General features: G+C 43.4%; 3 protein-coding genes across 5 annotated transcripts; 1 reads left to right on the top strand and 2 right to left on the bottom strand.

Moving 5' to 3' along the window:
• Window positions 1–3,150: 3,150 nt before the first annotated feature.
• On the bottom strand, window positions 3,151–5,111 carry LOC143323862 (uncharacterized). The gene is made up of 4 exons (XM_076735988.1): window positions 5,032–5,111; window positions 4,691–4,773; window positions 4,223–4,432; window positions 3,151–3,402 (listed from the first exon to the last, which is right to left on the bottom strand). Exons 1-4 carry the CDS (start codon window positions 5,051–5,053, stop codon window positions 3,397–3,399), a joined length of 321 nt encoding a protein of 106 aa, XP_076592103.1. The 5' UTR covers window positions 5,054–5,111; the 3' UTR covers window positions 3,151–3,396.
• A 914-nt stretch (window positions 5,112–6,025) lies between these two features.
• On the bottom strand, window positions 6,026–14,701 carry LOC143323536 (uncharacterized). Of its 3 annotated transcripts, none has more exons than XM_076735422.1 (25): window positions 14,587–14,701; window positions 13,861–14,018; window positions 13,526–13,630; window positions 12,902–12,988; window positions 11,416–11,512; window positions 11,245–11,297; window positions 11,056–11,148; window positions 10,782–10,886; window positions 10,540–10,668; window positions 10,294–10,380; window positions 9,862–9,916; window positions 9,691–9,743; window positions 9,566–9,605; window positions 9,374–9,483; window positions 9,137–9,211; window positions 8,835–8,945; window positions 8,644–8,742; window positions 8,468–8,533; window positions 8,288–8,335; window positions 8,004–8,132; window positions 7,797–7,880; window positions 7,334–7,462; window positions 7,144–7,209; window positions 6,972–7,046; window positions 6,026–6,731 (listed from the first exon to the last, which is right to left on the bottom strand). In XM_076735422.1, the coding sequence occupies exons 1-25, from the start codon at window positions 14,606–14,608 to the stop codon at window positions 6,369–6,371; spliced, it is 2,439 nt and encodes an 812-aa protein (XP_076591537.1). In that variant the 5' UTR covers window positions 14,609–14,701; the 3' UTR covers window positions 6,026–6,368. The 3 variants fall into 3 exon arrangements, with proteins under 3 accessions (XP_076591537.1, XP_076591538.1, XP_076591539.1); XM_076735423.1 differs by having other exon boundaries at window positions 9,374–9,480; XM_076735424.1 differs by having other exon boundaries at window positions 11,416–11,503.
• A 1,027-nt stretch (window positions 14,702–15,728) lies between these two features.
• Window positions 15,729–21,478, top strand: tp53i13 (tumor protein p53 inducible protein 13). Its single transcript, XM_076734566.1, has 9 exons — window positions 15,729–16,243; window positions 16,387–16,464; window positions 16,688–16,723; window positions 17,089–17,147; window positions 17,338–17,416; window positions 18,172–18,300; window positions 18,831–19,022; window positions 19,158–20,208; window positions 20,341–21,478. Exons 1-9 carry the CDS (start codon window positions 16,127–16,129, stop codon window positions 20,445–20,447), a joined length of 1,848 nt encoding a protein of 615 aa, XP_076590681.1. The 5' UTR covers window positions 15,729–16,126; the 3' UTR covers window positions 20,448–21,478.
• Window positions 21,479–21,492: the final 14 nt, after the last annotated feature.

Here is a 21,492-nt window from a genome sequence, read left to right as displayed (position 1 = left end):
AAGGTTTGCTGTGTCTCCTAGCACAGCATCAAGAGCATGGAGGAGACACCAGGAGCCAGGCCGTTACACAAGGAGAGCTGGCCAGGGCTGTAGAAGGGCATCAACCCAGCAGCAGGGCCGGTGTCTGCTCCTTTGTGCAAGGAAGAACAGGAGGAGCACTGCCAGAGCCCTACAAAATGACCTCCAGCAAGCAACTGGTGTGCATGTTTCTGACCAAACTGTCAGAAACAGACACCATGAGGGTGGCGTGAGGACCCAGCATCCTCTACTGGGACCTGTGCTCACAGCCCAGCACCATGCAGCTCAACTGGCATTCGCTAAAGAACACCAGAATTGGCAGATCCGCCACTGGCGCCCTGTTCTCTTCACAGATGACAGCAGGCTCACACTCAACACATGTGACAGGCTTCAGAGTCTGGAGATGCTGTGGTGAACGTTATGTCGCCTGTAGCGTCATCCAGTATGACCAGTTTGGTGGTGGGTGAGTGGTGGTCTGGGGGGGCATATCCTTGAAGGGTCACACAGACCTCCATGTCATAGCCAATGGTACCCGGACTGCTGTTAGATACTGGGATGAAATCCTCAGAGCGACTGTCAGACCTTACGCTGGTGCAGTGGGGCCTGGGTTCCTCCTGGTGCAGCACAATGCCCGGCCTCATGTGGCCAGAGTGTGTAGGCAGGTCCTGGATGACGAAGCACTGATGCCACTGACTAGCCTCTACGTTCCCCCGACCTAAATCCAATTGAGCACCTATGGGACGTAATGTATCGGTGCATTCAACGCTGTCAAGTACCAAAACCGACTGTCCAGGAGCTCACCGATGCCCTGATCCAGCTCTGGGAGGAGATCCCCCAGGACACCATCCATTGACTCATCAGGCCATGCACACTGCTGAGACACATTATGAGTTGCAGGCGCAATTCACGCAAGTTGGATCAGCCTGTGATTTCAATTTTTTTTACTTTGATTTCCAGTGTGATTTTGATTCCTGCCCTCAGTGGGTTGATGATTTTGGATTCCATTGACCGTTGTTACATCATTTTGTTCCCAATAAATTCTACAATGAACATCAGTAAAGATTTTCAACTTGAATAATTCGTTCATCATGATCCGATGTGAGATTTAAGCGTTGCCTTCATTTTTTTTTGAGCAGTGTAGTTTTTGGATGCAGATCAGTGACTGTAGGCTAAAGGGACTACTCGGTGATTAAAAGAATGTGCTGAGGGAGACTGCATCAAACAACCTGTGTTCAGGTCTCTAATCACTCTGATCCACTGATCACACTTAGCTCACTTCAGCACTAAATAGCTGCTTATATCTTTTCTACCTCACAGGCTATGTGGCTGTAGCAGTTTGCTCGCTAAAGAAGCATCCAAACATCAAAAGAAGAACATCCTGACTGAAGTATGTTTGAATTTTCTTCCCTAATTTGATTTTTAGGCTTTGAGAAAGTGAAAATCAAAGGGGCCGGCATGATGGGGCCAATGCCCTGCACGTCCGTCTGTCCATCCATCCCTCTATTCTTACCTCTTCCCTGAAGCTGTTGGCAGAAAACACGTTTAGCTGTCACTACAGTCAAATGAGGCACAAGTTAGAGGATCTTAAGGATGTCCAGAGGCCCTCACATCCCTCTCTTTATCCAGCTCTCACTCACTTTCTCTTTCTGCCTGAACTTTTCTCAGCATCAGCTCCCTTTCTGACAAACATCCAGAAAGCAGCATTCAGTGCACTGGGTCACATCCACAAAGTCTGAACAGTAGTGTTCGGTGTTACAGAGTACCTCTAGTTTTCTGGTGTCACCCAAGGGCAGATTGGGTTTCTGCAGCACAACATGTCAAACTTTAGTCATTTCTGAATCAAAGACACACTTAACAGGCATTTGTACAGATGTATTAATGTGCAGGAGAATGAGAGCACACTGTGTAGTGTCACATATGGCACAGGGAGAAGTGAACCATAGGACGAAAGCACAGTGTGAGACGCAGAATGCTCTACAGTCCTACTGTTTGTTTTGATGTTATCACATTATGTTTGTCTTTTACTTATCAGGTTCTGTTTGGGGCCCAGGATTATTTTATCATTTAAGCTGCTGTTTTATTATCTATTAGTGTGTCTTGATTACTCAATGAATCATTTGGTTTAAAAAAAAAAACGTCTTTGGTCTGACTAACAATCCCAAACCCACTCAGCCTATGATCACAAAAGACAAAGGAAAGTTGCAAATCCTCACACTTGCACCTTTGGAGCAGATCAATTCATCAAGAAACGGTTCTTGTAAATCATCCACTGATTCTCCCTTCAATATTCCCTTAAAGGGTTAGAATAAAATAAAAGTTTGAACATGATGGATGGGTTAAACCTGGTTTCTTCAGCATCCTCCAAAAGATGCATGCTTGATTTATTATTGATTCCTTTCTGAAACCGCTCCATTTTTTCTTTTCTTTTTTTTTCCTGCACCCAATGAAAGATTCAAAAGACCTGAAGGAGATCCTCAACGCTAAATGTTGTAATTCTCCTCTCATGACAGTCCTAGCTGGGGCTGACAATAACTTGAATATTGATGTCAGGTAAACGGGTGAGCCTTTGCTCAGTGCTGTTATGAGGCTTCACTTTTTGCCCGGGGATAATTTTACATACAACACATGTTATCATTTCATTAAATATGATGCATTTCTATAAACTATGCAGCAATATGTGTAATAGCTTACTCTAGCTCCACCTCCACCAGCTGCAACATCAAAACACTGTTTCTACAGTAATGCATCAGTATATAGAACAACAGAACTCTGAGAGGGTCATCCTGCATTTTGAGACTTTTTCTTCATACTTTAAGTTCATGTTGCTGTTGTTCTTTCTCTATCTTTACTTTTAAATGCAGAGCTTATATATGGAAGCAGTGTATTTTTACATGGTGGTACTTTTACTTCAGAAAGGATCTAAATACCAAGGTGACCAAGGGTTTAAACTTTGAATAGTTTCAGTGCAAACAAGCTATTTAATATTTTAACAATTGTTCATATAAAGTGACATTGATTATAATTAATTACAATAACAGACAACAGCACTGGCTGTATTTTGTGTATTCTTATGTATAAATCTTGCATTAATCTTCCACTTTAAACTTCAATTGACCTTAAAAAATAGGCGGCACTGCCATCTTGTGGTGAAGAAGACACACTGTACTGTAAAAAAATCCTGCAGACATAATGTTTGTTGTTAGAACATTTACTTCTAGGGATCAGCACACTTGTTTACACAAGACCAGTATGTCTCTGTGACACCATCGCGACAGGAAAGGAAGGAAAGCTGGTACTGCTGCACACTCAACCACACACAATAGCTTTATAGACGAGATCACGAGAGAATAGCAGTGCAGTCCGGTCCCCCAGGAAGCATCAACCCTGAAATGACAAAAAGGACAATGCTGTTACTGCAGAAAGGATACATGATTTATGAAAGAACATCTTGAGCTCCACAGCTCCTGTGTATCTTTAATGTATGAATCGTCATGGCACCAGTATGAGCCCTAACAAGCACCTAAATCATTTTTGGAGCGGGAATGCTACGAATTCTAGTCAGGCCGTGACAGGCCTGCGAGCAGGGTGTTCACTTCCATGAAGGTGATCTGACAACAGGTCTTTCATGATTTCCTTTATCTGACCTGTTTCTCTGGTCTCCCACCCTGGGCTTGGTTCTTGCCTCTATTTGCTTTAGCCATTTGCATGCAGAACCTATTATTCACACAGATGTGACTGACATGTTGTCCTCTTTACTTTGAATAAACATGCAACAAAAGTGAAAGGAACTCAGGCTAAAAGTGACACGATAGCACAAGTTGCTCCAGGATTGTCTGCAGGTTAATGAGCTAAAAATCAATCTGCAGATCTGGACAACAGTGTAAAATGTAGATGAAAAGAGCGCCCGCACCCACACGCAGAAGGGTGTGGCAGGTCAGATCTCACTATAACTGACACCGCTGGTACGCTGGTAAGACCTGTTGTGGAAGTTCCACATGCACTATGCACACCCATTGAGGTGTGACAGCAGGTGTGTTTCCTGTCGAGCTGCATTTTGCAGCAAGATGTCTTGAAAACAACAAGCTGAGCCCTGGGAGGTAACAAAAGCCGGTCTGTGGGTGTGGATGTGCCCAAAATCCAACACATCAAGGCCTAGCTGACTGAAGTTATTTTATATTAAACACTACATTAGAAAGATCTCTACCTCATCGCTGCTGGAGGAAGATGAGGAAGAGGACGAGGATGAGGATGAGGTGCCTGCAGTTTCTCCATCCTTCAGTTCCTTCTTCTTCTTCTTCTTCTTTTCAGACTCTCCATCCTTTGACTGTTTGTCACCTTCGCACTTCTTGCTGTCAGACTTGCCTTTGCTGTCAGACTTGCCTTTGCAGTCAGACTTGCCTTTGTCCTTGTCTTTCTAAAAGATGGCAAAAGTTGACTCTGAATAAATAGTTGATTGTGCTTGAGCACTGATTTTGAGGCATGTAATCAGAATTAATCGGTGCAGAGTAAGAAATGTGTTGGCTGCAGTGTGCTGTGCCCAAGAGCTGGCAGCAGAAGGGCACAAGTGAAGCTGATTTTCCAGAGTCAAAAACCTGCAGATTCACACCACAAAACACACTTTTGTCAAGTTCTACTTCTCAATATCTGGATATTTGTTGATATGTACACGCACCTTGTCCCCTTTTTGCCAAGGAAACGTAAACTCGTCTTTTTGAGCTTCCCCCTTCTTCACCGCCTCTTCTTTCCCATCCAAAGCTGCACACATATGAAAGAGACAGACAGTCAGCAGGTTTGAGGTCCGCGGTGTTGAATGAAAGAGGGACAACAATCAGTGCAAAGCCCTTCCCCACAAACAAATGACATCTTGCAGTCTTTGTTTACGCATTTTGGTCTTGTTCTCAGGCTCATCTTTAGGCTACGTGAGGTGCCAGGTGCAAACTCCGCTGGATAAAATGCCTGTTACTCTTCAGCTCCAGTTAACAAGGGTCGAAAAACGCGTAAATCCGTGCCTACCTGAGTCCAGAGAGAAAGACATAGCGACTCCTCTACGCGCGCTTCTCCGAAAGTAACCACCGAGAATCAGACGATAACAATTTGAGATCGTCTCACCTAAACCACGTGACCTGACCTGAGCACGCCCCCAGCCGCCGCCTCCTCTGGGCCAAACTCACCTGGCGCAGGAGGCGCACGGTGCCGCTGAGAACACTGAGGTGCACAGTACAGACCTGCAGGCAAGCACGTCTGAGTCAGTCTGAATATTCAGTGTGATGGTGATGCTGAGACACTTATTTCTGCATGAATTACATGGATATTTATTACTCTCTAAGTAAAACTCCTGCATTTAAAGTTTTACTTAAGTCAAAGTATCAATACCTCAGTGTGGAAATACTTCATTACAAGTAAAAGTGCAGCATTTGAAGTTTCACTTGATAAAAGTATTTTTGTGAACCATCAAACAATGAAAACTGATGTTAGAGAGCTTAGAACAGCGTGTTTCCATTGTTCATCCTTTTACATGGAAGTACAATGCATCCGGTTAATATGCTCTGATATTTAGACAACCAAATATTTACACTGTAATCTAAAGCAGTGCCAAGTATTAAACATCTGTTAGAGGCTTTATTCTCATTTGTGTCTTCATTCAGATGCCACAATATATAACAATGACTCAATTCAAAGCCAACAAACAGCCACAGTGACCATGACATTGGTTCCCGCTGTGTGCCTGAAGAACCTGAGATGTAGCGGAGCACTGTGAGGTATCAGGCTTGTGCTAATACCAGCATAAACGCTCTGCCTTTACATATTTGACAAGGCGTGACACTTTCTCAACAAGGAAGCAGCTGTGCTGTGATTATCATAAGCCTACTGTCATCATTATAATCTTGACACTAAATTATCAAAATAATAACAATAAGACAAAACATAAAATCACATCATTTTATTGTGCAAAGAAAGCATTTTGAATTATTTCACGTGAGTGTCAATCAATATTTCTGCCATAAAGGTGCCTTACCAATTAAAACTTTTAAAACTCTTACCAATTGATATCAAATTAAAAAAAAAATTTTTTTTTAAAAAGCATTATTTGTCATAGTATAATTATCTTCAACATGAAATGTTTCATCATGTCACAAGGCATCTTTGTCCAGTCACCTCTGTCTTCCACCAGAAACCACACCAAAGCCATCTCCTTTTATTTTGCATTTAGTCATCGTAGTTTTCTTGCATACAATCCAGACACTGCATTAATAAAGTGTATCACATCATCACATTCAACTTCCTCCAATGTTACCAAAGCCATGCTTTAAAAAAAATTATCAGTAACATCTATTTGGATCTACGACATTTCATTGGTGGTAAGGCCTGGGGCCTCTCCGTATGTCACTAGAGAAGTGCTGGGTAGTGGTACGGGTCCCCGGGTCTCCATATCTCCTGGGGCTCCCCATCAGGAACTCCATGGGACTCTGAGGTCTGCGAACTGAGGGCCGATCTCCAATACTCAGGAAAGAGCTGGAGGCAGAGGGCGTGGAGGCCTCTGAAAGGTTCAGAGGATCCAGCTTCACGACAGGTTTGGAGGGGAGCGACGCGAAGGAGGTGCCTGAAGCCCCACCTGGTTTAGAGCTGCTGCCACTGGGGGCTGAGAGTCCGCGGCCACCTGAGCCTGAAATCTCCGGTTTTGGCTCACCGCTTTGCTTAGCATCAGGGCTTTCCTGGAATGAAGCCAACACCATCAACCCACGTGAAGGAAAAATGAAAAGGCAAGTGAACCTTACAGATGGTAAACAGACAGCCTGTTAGGAGAAATCACGGCGGCCATAATCTTTTTTTATCTTAAAAGCAAACTTAAGCAAAACCAAACTCTGACGACCAAACAGGGAGCCAATAAGATTCAGTCATTTCACCTTCACATGGCATACTCTGACAACAATCCCCCTTCATGAGGAATTTACCTCCTTCTTCTTCTTCTTCTCCTCCTTCTTCTCTTTTTTATTTTCCTTGTCACTGTCAGATGCACTCGATGAGTCCTGCTCAAATACAAAGCACACAACACTCCAGTTGTCCATGCTGTGTGAAACGAAAAATGGGCATAAATACGTTTTTCTTCATCGCACCAGACATTACCTTCTTTTTGTCCTTCTTCTTCTTTTTCTTCTTCTTGTCATTATCACTGCTAGAAGAATCGGAGTCCTTGATGGACGGAAACAAGGTAATTGTGTTACTGTATAGCTGTTTTTTGAGGACACAGCCCATTTTAATATGCACAGAGTAGAAGACTGCACTGGACTGAAACAACACGTCCACATTGCTTTACCTTTTTCTTGTCTTTCTTTTTCTTCTTCTTCTTATCCTTCTTCTTCTTCTTCTTTTTCTTATCATCATCACTAGAAGAATCGCTGGAGGATCCAGAGGACGAAGAGGAAGAAGAGGAAGAGGAGGAATCCTGGACACAAAAAGAAATAATGATAATACACATCACAGTTCATTAACTTGGTGGTCATGTCTCCTTCGGAGCTGAAACAAGCAAAAGGTCTCCGTTCGGTCTCTACACCACCTGCTGCCAAGGTGATTCAGTAATTTCCACTTACCAAAGATCATCAGCAGCATGTTTTTGCAGGACATGTCGAGTAGAATAAGATCCTTCCTCTTACTTTTTCTGGATGTTTCAGCATTTTGATGTTTTTTGGTTTTTTGTCAGTTTCCTCAAAAGCTGTTCAAAACTTTTTAATTCATAAGCAAAAACCTGGGATGGAAAACTGAGGATGGCACGCTCTCACCTTCTTCTTCTTCTTTTTCTTCTTTTTATCCTTCTTCTTCTTTTTCTTCTTCTTGTCATCATCACTGCTAGAAGAATCTGAGTCCTTGATGAATGTAAACAGTATAACTGTGTTACTATCATCTCAGTACACACAGTAAACAGCACCTACAAATGTATTCAGTAGAAGACTGCATTGGACTTAAACAACGCCCCCACGTTGCTTTACCTTTTTCTTGTCTTTCTTTTTCTTCTTCTTCTTATCCTTTTTCTTCTTCTTTTTCTTTTTCTCATCATCACTAGAAGAATCGCTGGAGGAGTCAGAGGAGGAAGAAGAGGAAGAAGAAGAGGAGCAATCCTGGACACAAAAAGAAACAATGATAATCACATTTCATTCATAAAGTAGTACCAGAGATCACCAACAGTATGCTTTTTTAAGGTTTTTGTTCAAGACTTTGTGACTCTTAATCAGCCAAAACCTGGGCTGGAAAACAAAAGATGAGACGTTCTCACCTTCTTTTTCTTCTTCTTCTTTTTCTTATCTTTCTTTTTCTTCTTTTTCTAACGTAGAAAAACAAACAAACATGGACTCATGATGAATTGTGCGGCTCTGTTAACTTTGGAAACTAGCGTGCAGAAGAGTAAATTTCTAAGTAGAGAACATCATATTTGTGTGTGTGTGTGTCATCTCACCTTGTCATCATCACTATCAGAAGAAGAGGATGAGGAAGAAGAGGAGCTTTCATCAGAAGAGTCAGACTTCTAGAAAGAATATCAGTCAGTCACAGAAGTGCGTCTGTTCATTAAAGTCAAATAACCTCAGTTATCCATTTTCACTGCTTAACCACAGCAGTTTTCACATGTTTTACCTTCTTCTTCTTCTTCTTCTTTTTCTTCTTCTTCTTCTTGTCCTTCTTCTTCTTATCATCTTCACTATCAGAGGAGGAGGAAGATGAAGAGCTGCAGTCCTGTAAAGAGCAGGAGAGCCGAGGATGACGTGATAAGTTTAACAGCAGGGCGAAAAAAAAGCCATGTGTGAAAGTGTTGTGAAGAGACAAACCTTCTTCTTCTTCTTCTTCTTTTTCTTCTTCTTCTTCTTCTTTTTCTTCTTGTCATCTTCGCTGTCTGAGGAGGAGCTATCAGATGAAGAAGAGGAGGAGCTGGAGGAGTCCTATGGATCAAATCAAATACAAATATTCACATTCAGACTCAGACGGTATAACTGTACACACACACACACACACAGACAGAATCACACCAGTGAACAAATGAGAGCTTCACCTGCCTGCACACTGAAAGACTGTTTTCAATCTGTTATGCACTGATTCTCTAAATTGACTGTTTCCACATCTCTCTGTATACCTTTTCCTTCTTCTTCTTCTTTTTCTTCTTCTTGTCTTTTTTGTCATCGTCGCTGTCTGAAGATGAGCCAGAATCCTGTAGCAAAACACAGACGTTGTTTTTGAAAAAACGAATCGTCATCTTGACAATAATGCACTTTATTTTTGAGCATAATGCTCACTTAAAAAAAAAGGTTACATGAGGAGGAGAAGAAAGTTATGTATTCTCTGTTAAGCAGCGTGTACACAGCTTCACTACCTTCTTCTTCTTCTTCTTCAACTTCTTCTTCTTTTCCTTCTCCTCTTCTCCCTCTCCCTCATCATCACTCAGGTGACCATCCTCGATGCCCTCAGTTAATGCTCCCCCTGCTGGACAGGAAGCATCATGACAACCAAAACAACACTGGGGAGCCTCTCATGCAAGCTTGCTTTGTAGAAGTAGCACACATACCAGCCAATGAAGAGGACAGCTTGCCTTCCTCTTTCTTATCCTACCAAGACAAAAGAAAGCAATGATTCTCTGTGCATTTGTACATGTATGTGTGGCATGCAGACAATAAGTGTGCCTAATTTCACCTTGTCAGCATCTTCAGCTTTTTTCTGATCTCCAGGCTCTGCGATCTCACCACCTGCAGAAAACGTCACGAGCAGCTTCGGTTACGATGACGCTTAGTGTTGTCATTTCAATCTACTCTCCTCTGGTTATTCTGCCTTTTTTCAGCAGAACAAAACAGTGCAAACACTCACCAGCTGCTGAAACAGCAGTAGCTGCTGAGCTGCTGAGCTCATCCTCCTCTTCATCCTGTGAAAAAGCACAAGAACGATCGGGCTTACTATATTTACTGCACCTTGAATTTCTCCTATGCAGGGATGTGTTCACGCACACGCATGAAAACTTGTTGACAGATCATAAACTGATCGGAGTCTACAGAGCCATTCATTGTCTGTGCAGTGGAACACCATTTGAATAAAGTGTGGTAACTATGTGTCTGTTCATAACATTCCCTTACAGGTACTGACAGGTACAGAAACCACTGCTCATTTTCTCAGAAGACGTGTGCACACGCTGCTCTACAGGTGTGCGATGACTTTAATTCAAATATTGATCACAACTGATACATAATGCCATAAAAACTGAGCTTCAAAAAGTCAAATGCCCTGCCAGGTTCACATGATTACCTTTTTCCCGTCTTTCTTCTTCTTCTTTTTCTTGTCCTTCTTCTTTTTCTTCTTATCTTCATCACTGTCTGAAGATGAAGATGAATCCTGGGGCAATGAAAAAAATCTTTCACCATCCATGCAACGCTGCTGGAGACATTATAATTTATTCAGCAGCACAAGTCACATATTAAAATGATGTCATCGGATCGGAAATGTAAATGTGCATTTCGGTTTACTTCCTATGAAACATCCATATTGCTTTACCTTTTTCTTGTCCTTCTTTTTCTTCTTCTTCTTGTCCTTTTTTTTCTTTTTCTTTTTCTTCTTGTCATCCTCGCTGTCAGAAGAAGATGATGAAGAGGAGGAGCTATCCGAGGAAGAGGAGCTGGAGTCCTGTGAAAGAAGAACAAACAAAAAGTGAACATATAAAAAATTCATCACAGATGCAGAACAGACAACTGACAATATTCTAGCTGGATTGGATCAGAGAGTTGTTTCAGTCTTACCTTCTTCTTCTTCTTCTTTTTCGTCTTCTTCTTCTTTTTCTTCTTCTTCTTCTTCTTTTCATCCTCACTGTCAGAGGATGAACTGTCAGAGGAAGAGGATGAATCCTGGGGGAGAGGAAGCACGGTAATATTCAGTAACAAAGGTTAAAAGTGTGATTCATATATTAATGCTTCATTGTTTTCATTGCATGTATAATTTAGTGCTGCATGCTAATCCAATTCAACAGGTAGACACTGCTGTATAATCTACTGCATTATGGAAGATTTTACATACCTTCGTCTTTTTCTTCTTCTTCTTCTTGTCCTTCTTCTTCTTCTTCTTCTTCTCTTTCTTCTTGTCGTCCTCTTCATCAGATGAGTTGATTTCCTGAAGTAAGAAAATGAAAAAAAAAAAAATCCCATATTGACACGTTTAACAGCGACAGCGTGTTTCAGAGGGAAGGTCATTTGAGCTCGCGCTCACCTGGCTCATCTTCAGACCTTCCGCAAGCTGCGGATCCATTTGGCCATCAGGACCTGGAAACATTACACACATTCAGATGTAGACCACTTCTTGCACCACATCAGACTTGATATCAGCAGCCATCTAAAAACAGCTTCACAGTGCACATGAGAAATGCTGTGTTTCACTTACCGGCCTGACATATGATAACTTTGTCCCAGACGTAATCTTTCTTCTCATCTTTCTCGTCCTTTTTCTTCTTCTTCTTCTTCTTCTTCTTCTTGTCATCCTGCAAGGGAACACTAATTCTTCCATAACTGCGTATTGTTTTTAACAGATTCCACCGTATGCGTGCTCGTGCATGAAGTGAGTGTTACAGTTGCTCGATAAAGTATGAAGACAAAGCCATCACGGCTGGGTGTCGCCCACTAGTTTCATGTGATGAACCGTCTTCCTTCGCTTCAGTTAGATAATGAACATCCACACCTACTGTGGACATGCAGCCAAAACCAACACACTTAACGAACACCCTGTTTATATGGCTTTTATTACACACATACTGGATGCATAAAAGCATACACTACCACCTCTGTGTAACCATGCATGTAAGCCTGCACACACCCCAACACATTTATGATGTCTGGGGCGTTCCCATTCCAGATAAAGTGACAGAGGTCAAATATGACTTTATTATCAGGACTTGCTGAACAGAGGGTGTGTCTCCTGTCTCCTCTCCTGTCAGATACCTGCCCGCTATCAGAGCGAGGACACTGGAGCCTCCACCCAGAGCCCAGGCATTCCAGTGTTATGTACACACACTCTTTCTTTGCCATTTTCTTGTGATCTGTTTACCGGTGACAAGTGAACTAATGGGTGGTAACACATGTGTGGAATGCAAAAATTCAACTTCTCACTTTGTTTCTGTCCCTTGTGTGAAAAACTTGCAAGAGCCTGAGTCACACGGTTTTCCTGAGTCTCCTGATTTTCCACTCACGCCCTCAGTAAAGGAGCAGGACATCATACCATCGTGAGAATGCAGTCACTTGAACTCAACTTTACTAAACTTAACAAAAGGGTGAAACATTTGAAGTATTTGCGCACTCTTTGGCTTGGAACTATTTCCAAGGCTGAAAGTGTTGACAAAGCACGCCCGGCGAGGGCTGATGTGCTTATCCCCCAACTTGCCAAAAGACATGAGAAAAGCTCAGTTTTTAGATTTCTAAATGCAGACAATTTGACACCCAAAATATTCTCCTAACAGACTGCATTGTCAGCTTTGACAGTATTTTCACCTGAGGCGGTGACACAGTTAGATGGGGCTGATGTGGAGTCGTTTGTGCTCGTGGCCAAGGACTTAATTTAGCAAAGCTGCGGGAATTCTGAAGGATTTACATAAACAAAAGTGTGCACTATAAAACCATCGGCTCTACTGTCTCCAGCTTGTTTAAAGGAAATATTTTTGGCTTCAGCTGAAGGAATACTGAGAGCTGTGCGTTGAGCAGCAAGTCCTTGCAAAATGATCAATGAGAACCATAAGTTTTCCTCATCAAGTCTCAGGCGGAGCTCTGTGGTATTCTGTGAGAGGTGTGCGATGTGTGGCATGTTAGAGCAAGACAGGAGATACATGGACGCAATATTCTTCCACATCGCCTTGAGCAGCACCCATGCCACAACTTACCTCACTGTCACTATCCGAAGAGCTACTGGAGGAAGAAGAAGAGGAGGAAGAGGAGGAGGAGGAGGAGGACGACGATGAGCTGGAATCCTGTTGAGAAAGAAGCGGGGAAGTTATGGCTCAACTCTGTGTACACACGGAGCAGGTTTATTTATACTCTCCTTTGTTGGTGAAAACAAACAAATGAGAACCAAATCGAATGAGTAATATGGACGCACTGGAGCGAGGCTTTGTTACTGCTGCTTAGAGAAGGCAGTGCAGCAGAAGGGAGAGGGCCCTCACGCACTTAGCAACACACAAAAGAACGTGCACAAGCAACAAGCAAGCATTTCACCAAAAGAACACAGGAGGGCACACACGCCCATTTCAGCTATGCCGTGAGCCAAAGTGACAGTTGATCTGCATTCTAAACAAATGAAAACCATTCCTCGCTCCCTCCTGTTTGACTGCCTGTTGCTAGGTGCAGCCCTCACTGCACTTCCCTCTACTGTCTGAAGTCAGAGCCCATGATTTCTGCAAAGTTTCTGCACTGTCTTAATACAGACTGTCCCATTTTCACTATCAGTGAAAGACATACAGTTTTGACAGCTTGGGTAATGGTGAAGATGAGCTTTTGGAGACACATACTTTCTTCTTCTTCTTCTTCTTCAGCTTCTTCTTCTTGTCCTTCTTCCCGATACCCTCGTCCTCGCTGTCCGACGAGGACAGAGAGCTGTCAAATGAGTACATCTCCTAGTCAGAGACAGAAAGACAAGGCAGAGATTATCCACTGCGTCCTGCACAATCTTTTGAATACATTCTGATGAGAATAATTATGCATAAACGGTGCATTTTATGTGTCTTTTTTTTTTTTTTTATTGTTGCACGAAATATAGATAATACTTGGTGACAAAGTGATATGGATCCATGCACCTTTTATTCAAATGATTGTTGTGTGTTTTTCAGGTAGCTCTCCTGCTCACCTCTCCATGTCCTGCTCCTGCAGGGTCTCCGGGTTGACTCTTGTCTCCCTCGACCTTGCCCAGGTCTACAGGCTGTGCTACCTCTGCAAGGGGCTGCAAACCACCAGGAGAGTCTGCAGCTGTCTGCTGATCATCTGCAGTGTCAGCTCCACCTGGAGCTACACAGTACAGAGTGATGGGCTTAGAGACGCCTGGCGGACAATCATCTATTACTATTATTTATTATCTATACTATTATTTTTTAATTTAGAATCCTAAAAATGCTTCAGTGGTGTCTACAGAGAGAATCACCAACCTATTTCTCTCATGCTGGTTGCATCATAACAGGTGAGGGGATTATGTGGCTGCACTTCCTTACTGTCCCTCTTTAAATGGACAGCCAGGTTAAAGCAGAGAAGAATCAAAGGTAAAGTGCTATATCAATAAACTGCTGCTTAAAGCATGATTACTTTTTGGTGCCATAAATTCAGCAGATTGTCTAGCTATTACAGCAATTCAGAGAAGTGCCACACCCTTAAGAGCACAAGAAAAGAATAGAAAGTCTTCGTTTTGTGTAAATGGGCTTTATTATTAGTAGAAACATCTCTGCAAAACACTAATAAATGGAGCATTTGCTTTTTTCCTGAAATGACTGTTGTCTGCTGGTTAAAGAAAGAAATAAGCCAAAACTCAAACTCTAAACTAAGCAGACTAAGCAAACAGCTCGAAGTCAAAAAGACAGCAAACCTGTGAGGAGGGTGGACTCCATTAAGGTCCAGATGTGTCCCCTGTGCAGGGACCCAAGTCTCCTCTGTCAGATCCACCTGGACACCTTTACGACAAGGTGTGTGGCTGTGTGTGTGTGAGCGTTAGCGTTTTTGTGGGTGGGGAAAACAGGGAAAGTGTGAAGATGGCGAAAATCAGAGAGACTTTCTTTCACGAGTTTCAAAATTAAACCCGCTTTGACAGAAATTATTTGACATTGCTGAAAATGTGTATTCAACGTGCCAACTCCACTGCTTTCATGTATAGTTTTTGTTCTCTGTGACACAACAACTGGCAGAATGAACTATTCTATATCACAGATTACTGGATTTTTATACTGTCTGTTTTATTTTGAAAGCAACCAGAAACCACGGCTATTAAATCTGACCTGTGGGCCGTACAAAGCTGGAATGACAGGTTTACCTGAGCCAACAGGTAAGGCCTGTTTCTGTGTAGTGGCAGCGATGCTGCAGCCTATCTGCAATATTTGTACGAGAACAAGATATTGTCTGTTAAGTTTTACTATAGCCTACAGTTAAAGCAGTAGCAGGTAAATATCAATTGCAGAAATTGGTACGCGCGAATTGTAAATGATAGCTACCACACAACTCCAGTGGAATGAATTTACTTGCTCTACTTAAAGCTGCGCAGAAGCAATACTGACTGTTTGAACCGGGTCGCCGACAGAAAGCTTTTCCTGTAGTGATCTTGTTACAACTTCAAAAGACACAATCGCTGCTGATTTAAACCATATAATGCTGTCGTGTCGCCTCCCAGAGGATGTTCGGAGTTATTACCACGGGTTAATATCCTAGTAGTCAAACTTTTGTATTACGTTCCTTTCTAGCTTCCGTAGTTTAACAGTTGAGTAAAGTTAGCCAGAAATACCAGAGTCAGCGTGCTCCCGGAAATGATATTTTATGTTCAAAATAAAATAACGACGTTATAATTTAAATTAAAATGAAGAAAGAACGAACACAGGAACATACATAACTAAAGGGTATCAAATAAAATACGTAATTGACTCATTAAATGCAGAACAAAGGAGAGATGAGGTTTCAACAAAGCTAATAAAAATTGAAGTAAGACGATACAACGATTATATTTTGAAATCGATACGGAACACGTAGCTAATCTTTCAACACTGTAGTTAGCTAAATGACTTGTAAACTGTGTATCAAACACTGGCGAAGTAGTCATGGCAGTGCACAGCACCTTATTTTACATTTCTGTGCGTTAAATAGCCGAGTCTCGCCCAATAGTTCAATCTAAAATGTGGAACAACTAGCTGTTTTTTAGCTTAGCTTAAGGAAGACAGCGGACGCACGGGGCCGTGGGACAGTTATCTTTTTCACCGGCACGTCTCACCGCTCCTCTGTTATGGCTCCAGGAAAACTGTGTTTTGGGATTATGAAAGGTCAGTTCTTTGTCAGTCGCTATGTGTCTAGACGACCAGAGGAAAGCTATGGCAACTAGCTAAATGTGAGTCTGGTCACACTCGAATGACTGACCGGTTGTCACCATGCCGAGCCAAACGACTTCCCCGCGGCTGACAGTGACTGTGCTGGCCGCGCTGTGGGTCAGTTTGGGTCGGTGCGATGTCTCCCAGTCTCCGGGGCCAGCGTGCGACAACGGAAAGGTACAAGCTAACATCTGCCGTGTGTTTGGTGTGCGTGACACCTAGTGTTTGAAGAATATAAGTTACGATCAGTTATTTTAGACTTAATGTGTGTGTGTGTGTGTGTGTGTGTGTGTGCGTGCGTGCGTGTGTGTGTGTGATAGCTCTATTTGGATAGAGATCTGCCTGAGGATGCCTTTTCCTGGGACTGTCCAGTGTCTGCCTGGCCGGAGCCTCCTCAGGTAAGGCTCACCATCATCACCTGTGTTGTACACTGATCTCCACAGCCTCATTGGCTCAGATGGGTGGGGTGGGCCACAAATACACTGTGTGCCAGGAAGTTGAAACAATCATGGGAAAGTAATTATTGCGGTAATAACGTCTGGCACTGCCGGATCTACTGGCTGGTGCAGGTTCCGTTGTCAGTGATGTAAGCATTGTTCACCTTTTCCCTCTTATCTGCAGAGACTTTGCAGTATTGACACAGTGTATGATCCTGAGGTGAGTAAACTCATCACCAAACATTTTATTTGCGAGTTTCCCCCAACCTTTGGCCCTCAGACACTGACATAACATGGCTGTTTCCTAAAATACAAGCCCAGAGGGATAACACTCAGGGAGACATCAAATTTCAAAGTTTGCACATTTGATGCTAATGAATGCCATTAACGGACGCTTTGTCCTGTTTTCAACTTTGAAAAGTGTTCACTGATCTATCACAAACATGCCAGTTGCAGCCTAATTTGGAGTTAACTGAAACTTCTTCCCTGTCATGTAATCAACAACAAATAGGTGAAAAATCAGGTGATTGTTTGATGACTGGGTGTTAATACTAATTTGACCTGATTTTTTTTTTTTCACTGCAGGCAGCCAAGCAGACCTGCATGGATAAATTGATTTCCTACAACCACACCATTCCCAACAGGTAAGGCTGTCTGGACAGACATGTAATACTCATGCTCCAAAGAGCTGGGGAGATGATCCACTGCAGGATAGGAGATGCTGACACATGCACACACATTCCCATGGGCACAGCAGTATCTTTACTATCCTTGCATACTCCTGGTATCTGTGCTTTGTCAATATTAACGTGTGTGTATTTGTGTGTATTATAGTGGGGCGTACAGACCAGTAAGGGCAGAGAGCGGAGAGTACTTGTACTGTCCTCCTCAACGATGGATCAATAACTTGCATGTAAGTCGCACCATCAAGCACCTGAGTAGACATTTGTGTTCAGGGTGAAGAAACTGACATTTTTTGTTGTAAAGTTCTTATTTCTTATCCTTATCCTTAATCCCATGTTGCTGGTTCACCCATTATGTAAAAGCTGCAACTTCACAGCATTTGATATGACAACATAGTGAAGAATCAGTTATTTACCGTCACTTTAATGAATGGGGTTGATAGAGGCACAGAGGAGTTCAGTGGTTGTGGGCAGCAGCCTGGTGAATCACAGTCCCTGCTGCTTAATTTCAGTCTGTTTTAGCCAGACATTCATCCGACTGTGGAGTTAAGACACAATCAATGTTTCGTTGTGACTTAAATTAAGAGTAATACAGAGAAGTCTGCCAGCGCTCACGTTCTACCTGTTGGACCTTTGATAGCAGAGCTGCCACTGAACAGATTTCCTTGATTATCAGGGACTTAACAAACAGTGACAGCATGTCAGGGATTTTTATCAGAACGTAATGCCAGACTACACTTGGATCACTGCTGGTGGTTTGGTCTCCACAGAGGAAACCAGACATTTCCCCTGTGGAATCTTTGTAAGCTGAAAAACGTTGTGAACAGATACAGAAGGAATACGATGTTAACATCATTATAAGATCTTAGTCTTAGCTGTTGAGTGTGATAGATTTGGGTGAAAAAGCAGACGGTGTGGCGGTGGGAGAGGATGTGGACAATGACCGTCCCGTGTGTGCCTGTGTTTGTGTGTATACATATTCCAGCATGCAGCCACTGTTTTGCTCTACCATCCCTGTGCTCCTCTCCACGAGCGTCTGCTTCTGTCTGTCCTGGCCCGCTCCTGTCTGCCGGACTACATCATTACCCCACATCCACAGCTCAGTGGACACATGGTGAGACAAACCCTTCATCTCTCCTCTTTGAACACAAGTCACAGGAGAGTCCAAATACGTTTGTTCGTTTGCATATTCTGTCTGATTGGTTGGTCGGTTCACAAAAAGTGACATTAACAAATGAGTTGACTTTCATTTTCGATTTGACGTTTAACACGTTTTAATCAAATGCATCTGATACAGCTGGATAGCCAGCCAGCCAAACCCAAATCTGTAATGTGATCCTCATTGTCTTCTGTTTCACTGCTTCAGCTGCAAAAACTTGACTAACAGTTGAACTGGTACGACTTTTTTTTTTTTTTTTTTGAATCTTATCTACTGGTTTGAAACATCTTTTCATGCTACACAAACCAGTTCTAGTGGTTCAACCAAGCATGTGAACTAGCCTCAACGTTAGCTTAACATTAGCTCAATATTCAGCTCAATATCTAAGTGTGATTTAAAGAGTATTATGGCTCATTAAATTAGGTCACTATCAGGCTATGGAAGACAGAGAGTGAGTGTACGTTCATTGTTTGTTCTGTGTTCAGCCAATAGCCTTGGTGTCATGGGGTCGCACCTTGGAGCTGTCCACCGTGGCCTCCTCAGACGTCTGTGATTGGCTGGAGACCACAACATCTGCCAGAAATGAGTTCGGTGGTGTGAGCCCAAGCAGGATGTACAACCTGCTGTTAACCCGGTCAGCTGAGCGGCACCAGCAGCAACGTGCAGGAAAAATGAAGGTTTGGACTTGATTTTGTTCCTTTGCATGGTGTTGATTATCATTCATTCTGCAGGCACTGCAGTAAAGCAGCATAGAAGAGTCATTTCACTAGTCTTGTAGATGTCTCTAAGTAGCTGTCACTGGAAATTCCCAGGAGTCTGTGAGGCGATGCTGTGAGCGGACCATCACTCCTCTGCTGAATGGGGTGAAGGAGTCCAACATGAAGAAGGAAAGCTTGCAGCAAATTAAAGAGGAAGGCAAAAGCAGGCAGATAAGAGCTGCCACACAGGCCAACAGAACCACCCTCACAAAGACAGCGGACGTCCAGAGCGACAACAGCATGCCTGGACCATCAGCAGATTCTCCTCCAGGGAACAGGACTCTCTCAGATCCCCCTGGTCCGAGGGAAGCGCCTTCTCAGTCTAAGATCCAAAATATAAATCAGGGCCTCAGACCCAGGCCCACATCTCTTTTGGGATCAAATATGTCTGAGACTCTCAGAACTCAGTCTTTAGGATTTGAGGATCCTGGGTCTCAGAAAAGTGGGTTAAGACTACAGACAGCAGGACAGCAGCCCAGTCTTAAACGGACTGCCCCGAGAAATCCAAGCCCCTCTGCTGGGCTGGATGTTGGTGCAGAAGATGTGAACAGTGAACACAACCACACTGCCAGGCCGGAAGCCCTCAGCTCCAAAGATGAAGATACAGACTCTGTTAAGCAACACATGGAGAGCGACTCCAAAGAGAAACACTCTGATAAAGACAGCGCAGCAGATGGCATGATGAAGGGTGAGGAAGTAGTGGATGTCAAAGAGAGAGAGTTGGAACATAAGCAAACACACAGTGACACACACTCCCACCATGAAAGTGAAAAGACCAGCTTCCACTCTGTTTCCTCATCCCAACCGGAGTCGGCGCCCCAGCCACAACAACACGTGCCCGGCAGCCGCGACTGTGACGGCTGCAAGGCGGGCGAACACTGCGAATGTAACAAGGACGCAGGGGCCGACGCCCAAGCTGATGTTGTGAGCAAGGGGTTGCCGAGGACCCCCAGGACAGACGAGGCTGTGTGGGCAGCAGCGGCACTGGGCTTCCTGCTGGTTCTCCTGACCTTGTCGGTGCTTCACACGCGCCTGTACCGCCACTGGAGGACCATGCCAAGTCTCTACTGGCACGACCCACAGCAGGACTACGACAGCGTAGCAGGTAGGTGGACCACACCTGGCTCAGACATCACAGAGCTCTTCTAATCCTCTGACCAGTCCTCTTAGGTGGAGGTAACAAGGTGCTTTTGTATTCTCAAGCTGTTTTTTTTTTGTTTGTGTGTGTGTCCTCTAGATGTGATCCGCAGGAGGCTACGAATTGCGAAGAGGAGGCGGAAAAGGGGCAGGAGACAGGAGTGTGTTCTCCTGCCCAGCTCCTCCAGCTCAGATGAACATCCATAGAAGAATAAAGGAAACATCCCCCAGAATGCATCAAGTCTCACTGCATGAAGAGGAGGTGAAGAGTGGACTGGGGAAACAAATTAGACCTTGGTTGTGTAAAAATGGGTGCAACTTGCTAGTAGGACAGCATTCCTCTTAATCACACTATCCATACACCATTGTATAGCATACACTATGCTGGACGCATTACCTGTCAGGTAGATATAGAGCTGGACTGGAACACCTTTGTGGAAAGAGGAGGTGTTGCTGGATAATCTGAAAGCTGAAGCTGAAATATCACACACTGCAGCTCCTCCATTTAGATACTGTGTCCATCTTGACTATGGAAAGAAGGATTGTTTCGATGGGACCACTGTTGTATCTGTTTCAAAGCAGGAAAGCAGAATGTTTTGGCCATCCAAAATCAGCCTTTTATTATGATAAAGCCAGAACACAGAGGCGAATGATTTCTTAACAAATATGCATAAGCACTGTCATAAAACATTCTATTCGCCAAATAACAAACATCAAAGAATTCTTACAAAAGAAGCTACTGTGTTTTGATGGAAGCTTACGCAACTCTCATCCGTCATGTGGTTCAGGATCAGTCCTTTGACCCCTCAGGAGATCCCACCAGTATCAACATTACATCAAAGAGTCCAAAGCGAAGCCCTCAGGTTGTATTTAGTGACCCGCGGATTTGATAGATTTGTGTGACTTCTTTCGATATGTCTGACCGTACTCTCCCACACATCACACACTCCTTGTATTACAATCAATATTAAGCCTCCTGTGCTGGTCTCGTTGATTTTTCTCGCCGAGGATTGTTTTTGATGTGTTGTATTTTGTGCGTATTTTGTTTTTATCAGTAGATTTACAGCGATACCGTGTTGCTTTTACCTGTGAAGGTTTAGTCTGTGAATATGTGAGTTGCTGTTCTAAGCAACACTGTGTGCAGGATGTGCTGTCATTCAGCGGTACGAACGTGTGAATAGCTGTATTTTGAAGCAGACTGAAGAGGTTTTATAGAGACAATAAATTCCTTGACAGAAGTGTTGGGTGTGTG

Source organism: Chaetodon auriga, chromosome 7 (genome assembly GCF_051107435.1).
Source record: "Chaetodon auriga isolate fChaAug3 chromosome 7, fChaAug3.hap1, whole genome shotgun sequence".
In the NCBI taxonomy this organism is placed as follows: Eukaryota; Metazoa; Chordata; class Actinopteri; order Chaetodontiformes; family Chaetodontidae; genus Chaetodon; species Chaetodon auriga.
Note: the sequence above shows the minus strand (reverse complement) of the source record. Positions and strands in the feature narration are given on the sequence as shown.

Coding starts and splice junctions, on each gene's coding strand:
- LOC143323862 (XM_076735988.1), bottom strand. CDS start 5,053: ATGTCTTTCTCTCTGGACTCAG. Junction 4,774..5,031: donor GTCTTTCTCTCTGGACTCAG/GTAGGCACGGAT, acceptor ATATGTGTGCAG/CTTTGGATGGGAAAGAAGAG. Junction 4,433..4,690: donor CTTGGCAAAAAGGGGACAAG/GTGCGTGTACAT, acceptor GCCATCTTTTAG/AAAGACAAGGACAAAGGCAA.
- LOC143323536 (XM_076735422.1), bottom strand. CDS start 14,608: ATGGAGTCCACCCTCCTCACAG. Junction 10,669..10,781: donor AAAAGAAGAAGAAGAAGAAG/GTAAGACTGAAA, acceptor CTTCTTTCACAG/GACTCCAGCTCCTCTTCCTC. Junction 9,917..10,293: donor AGAAGAAAGACGGGAAAAAG/GTAATCATGTGA, acceptor GCTTTTTCACAG/GATGAAGAGGAGGATGAGCT.
- tp53i13 (XM_076734566.1), top strand. CDS start 16,127: ATGCCGAGCCAAACGACTTCCCCGCGGCTGACAGTGACTGTGCTGGCC. Junction 16,724..17,088: donor ACACAGTGTATGATCCTGAG/GTGAGTAAACTC, acceptor TTTTCACTGCAG/GCAGCCAAGCAGACCTGCAT. Junction 20,209..20,340: donor GGACTACGACAGCGTAGCAG/GTAGGTGGACCA, acceptor TGTGTCCTCTAG/ATGTGATCCGCAGGAGGCTA.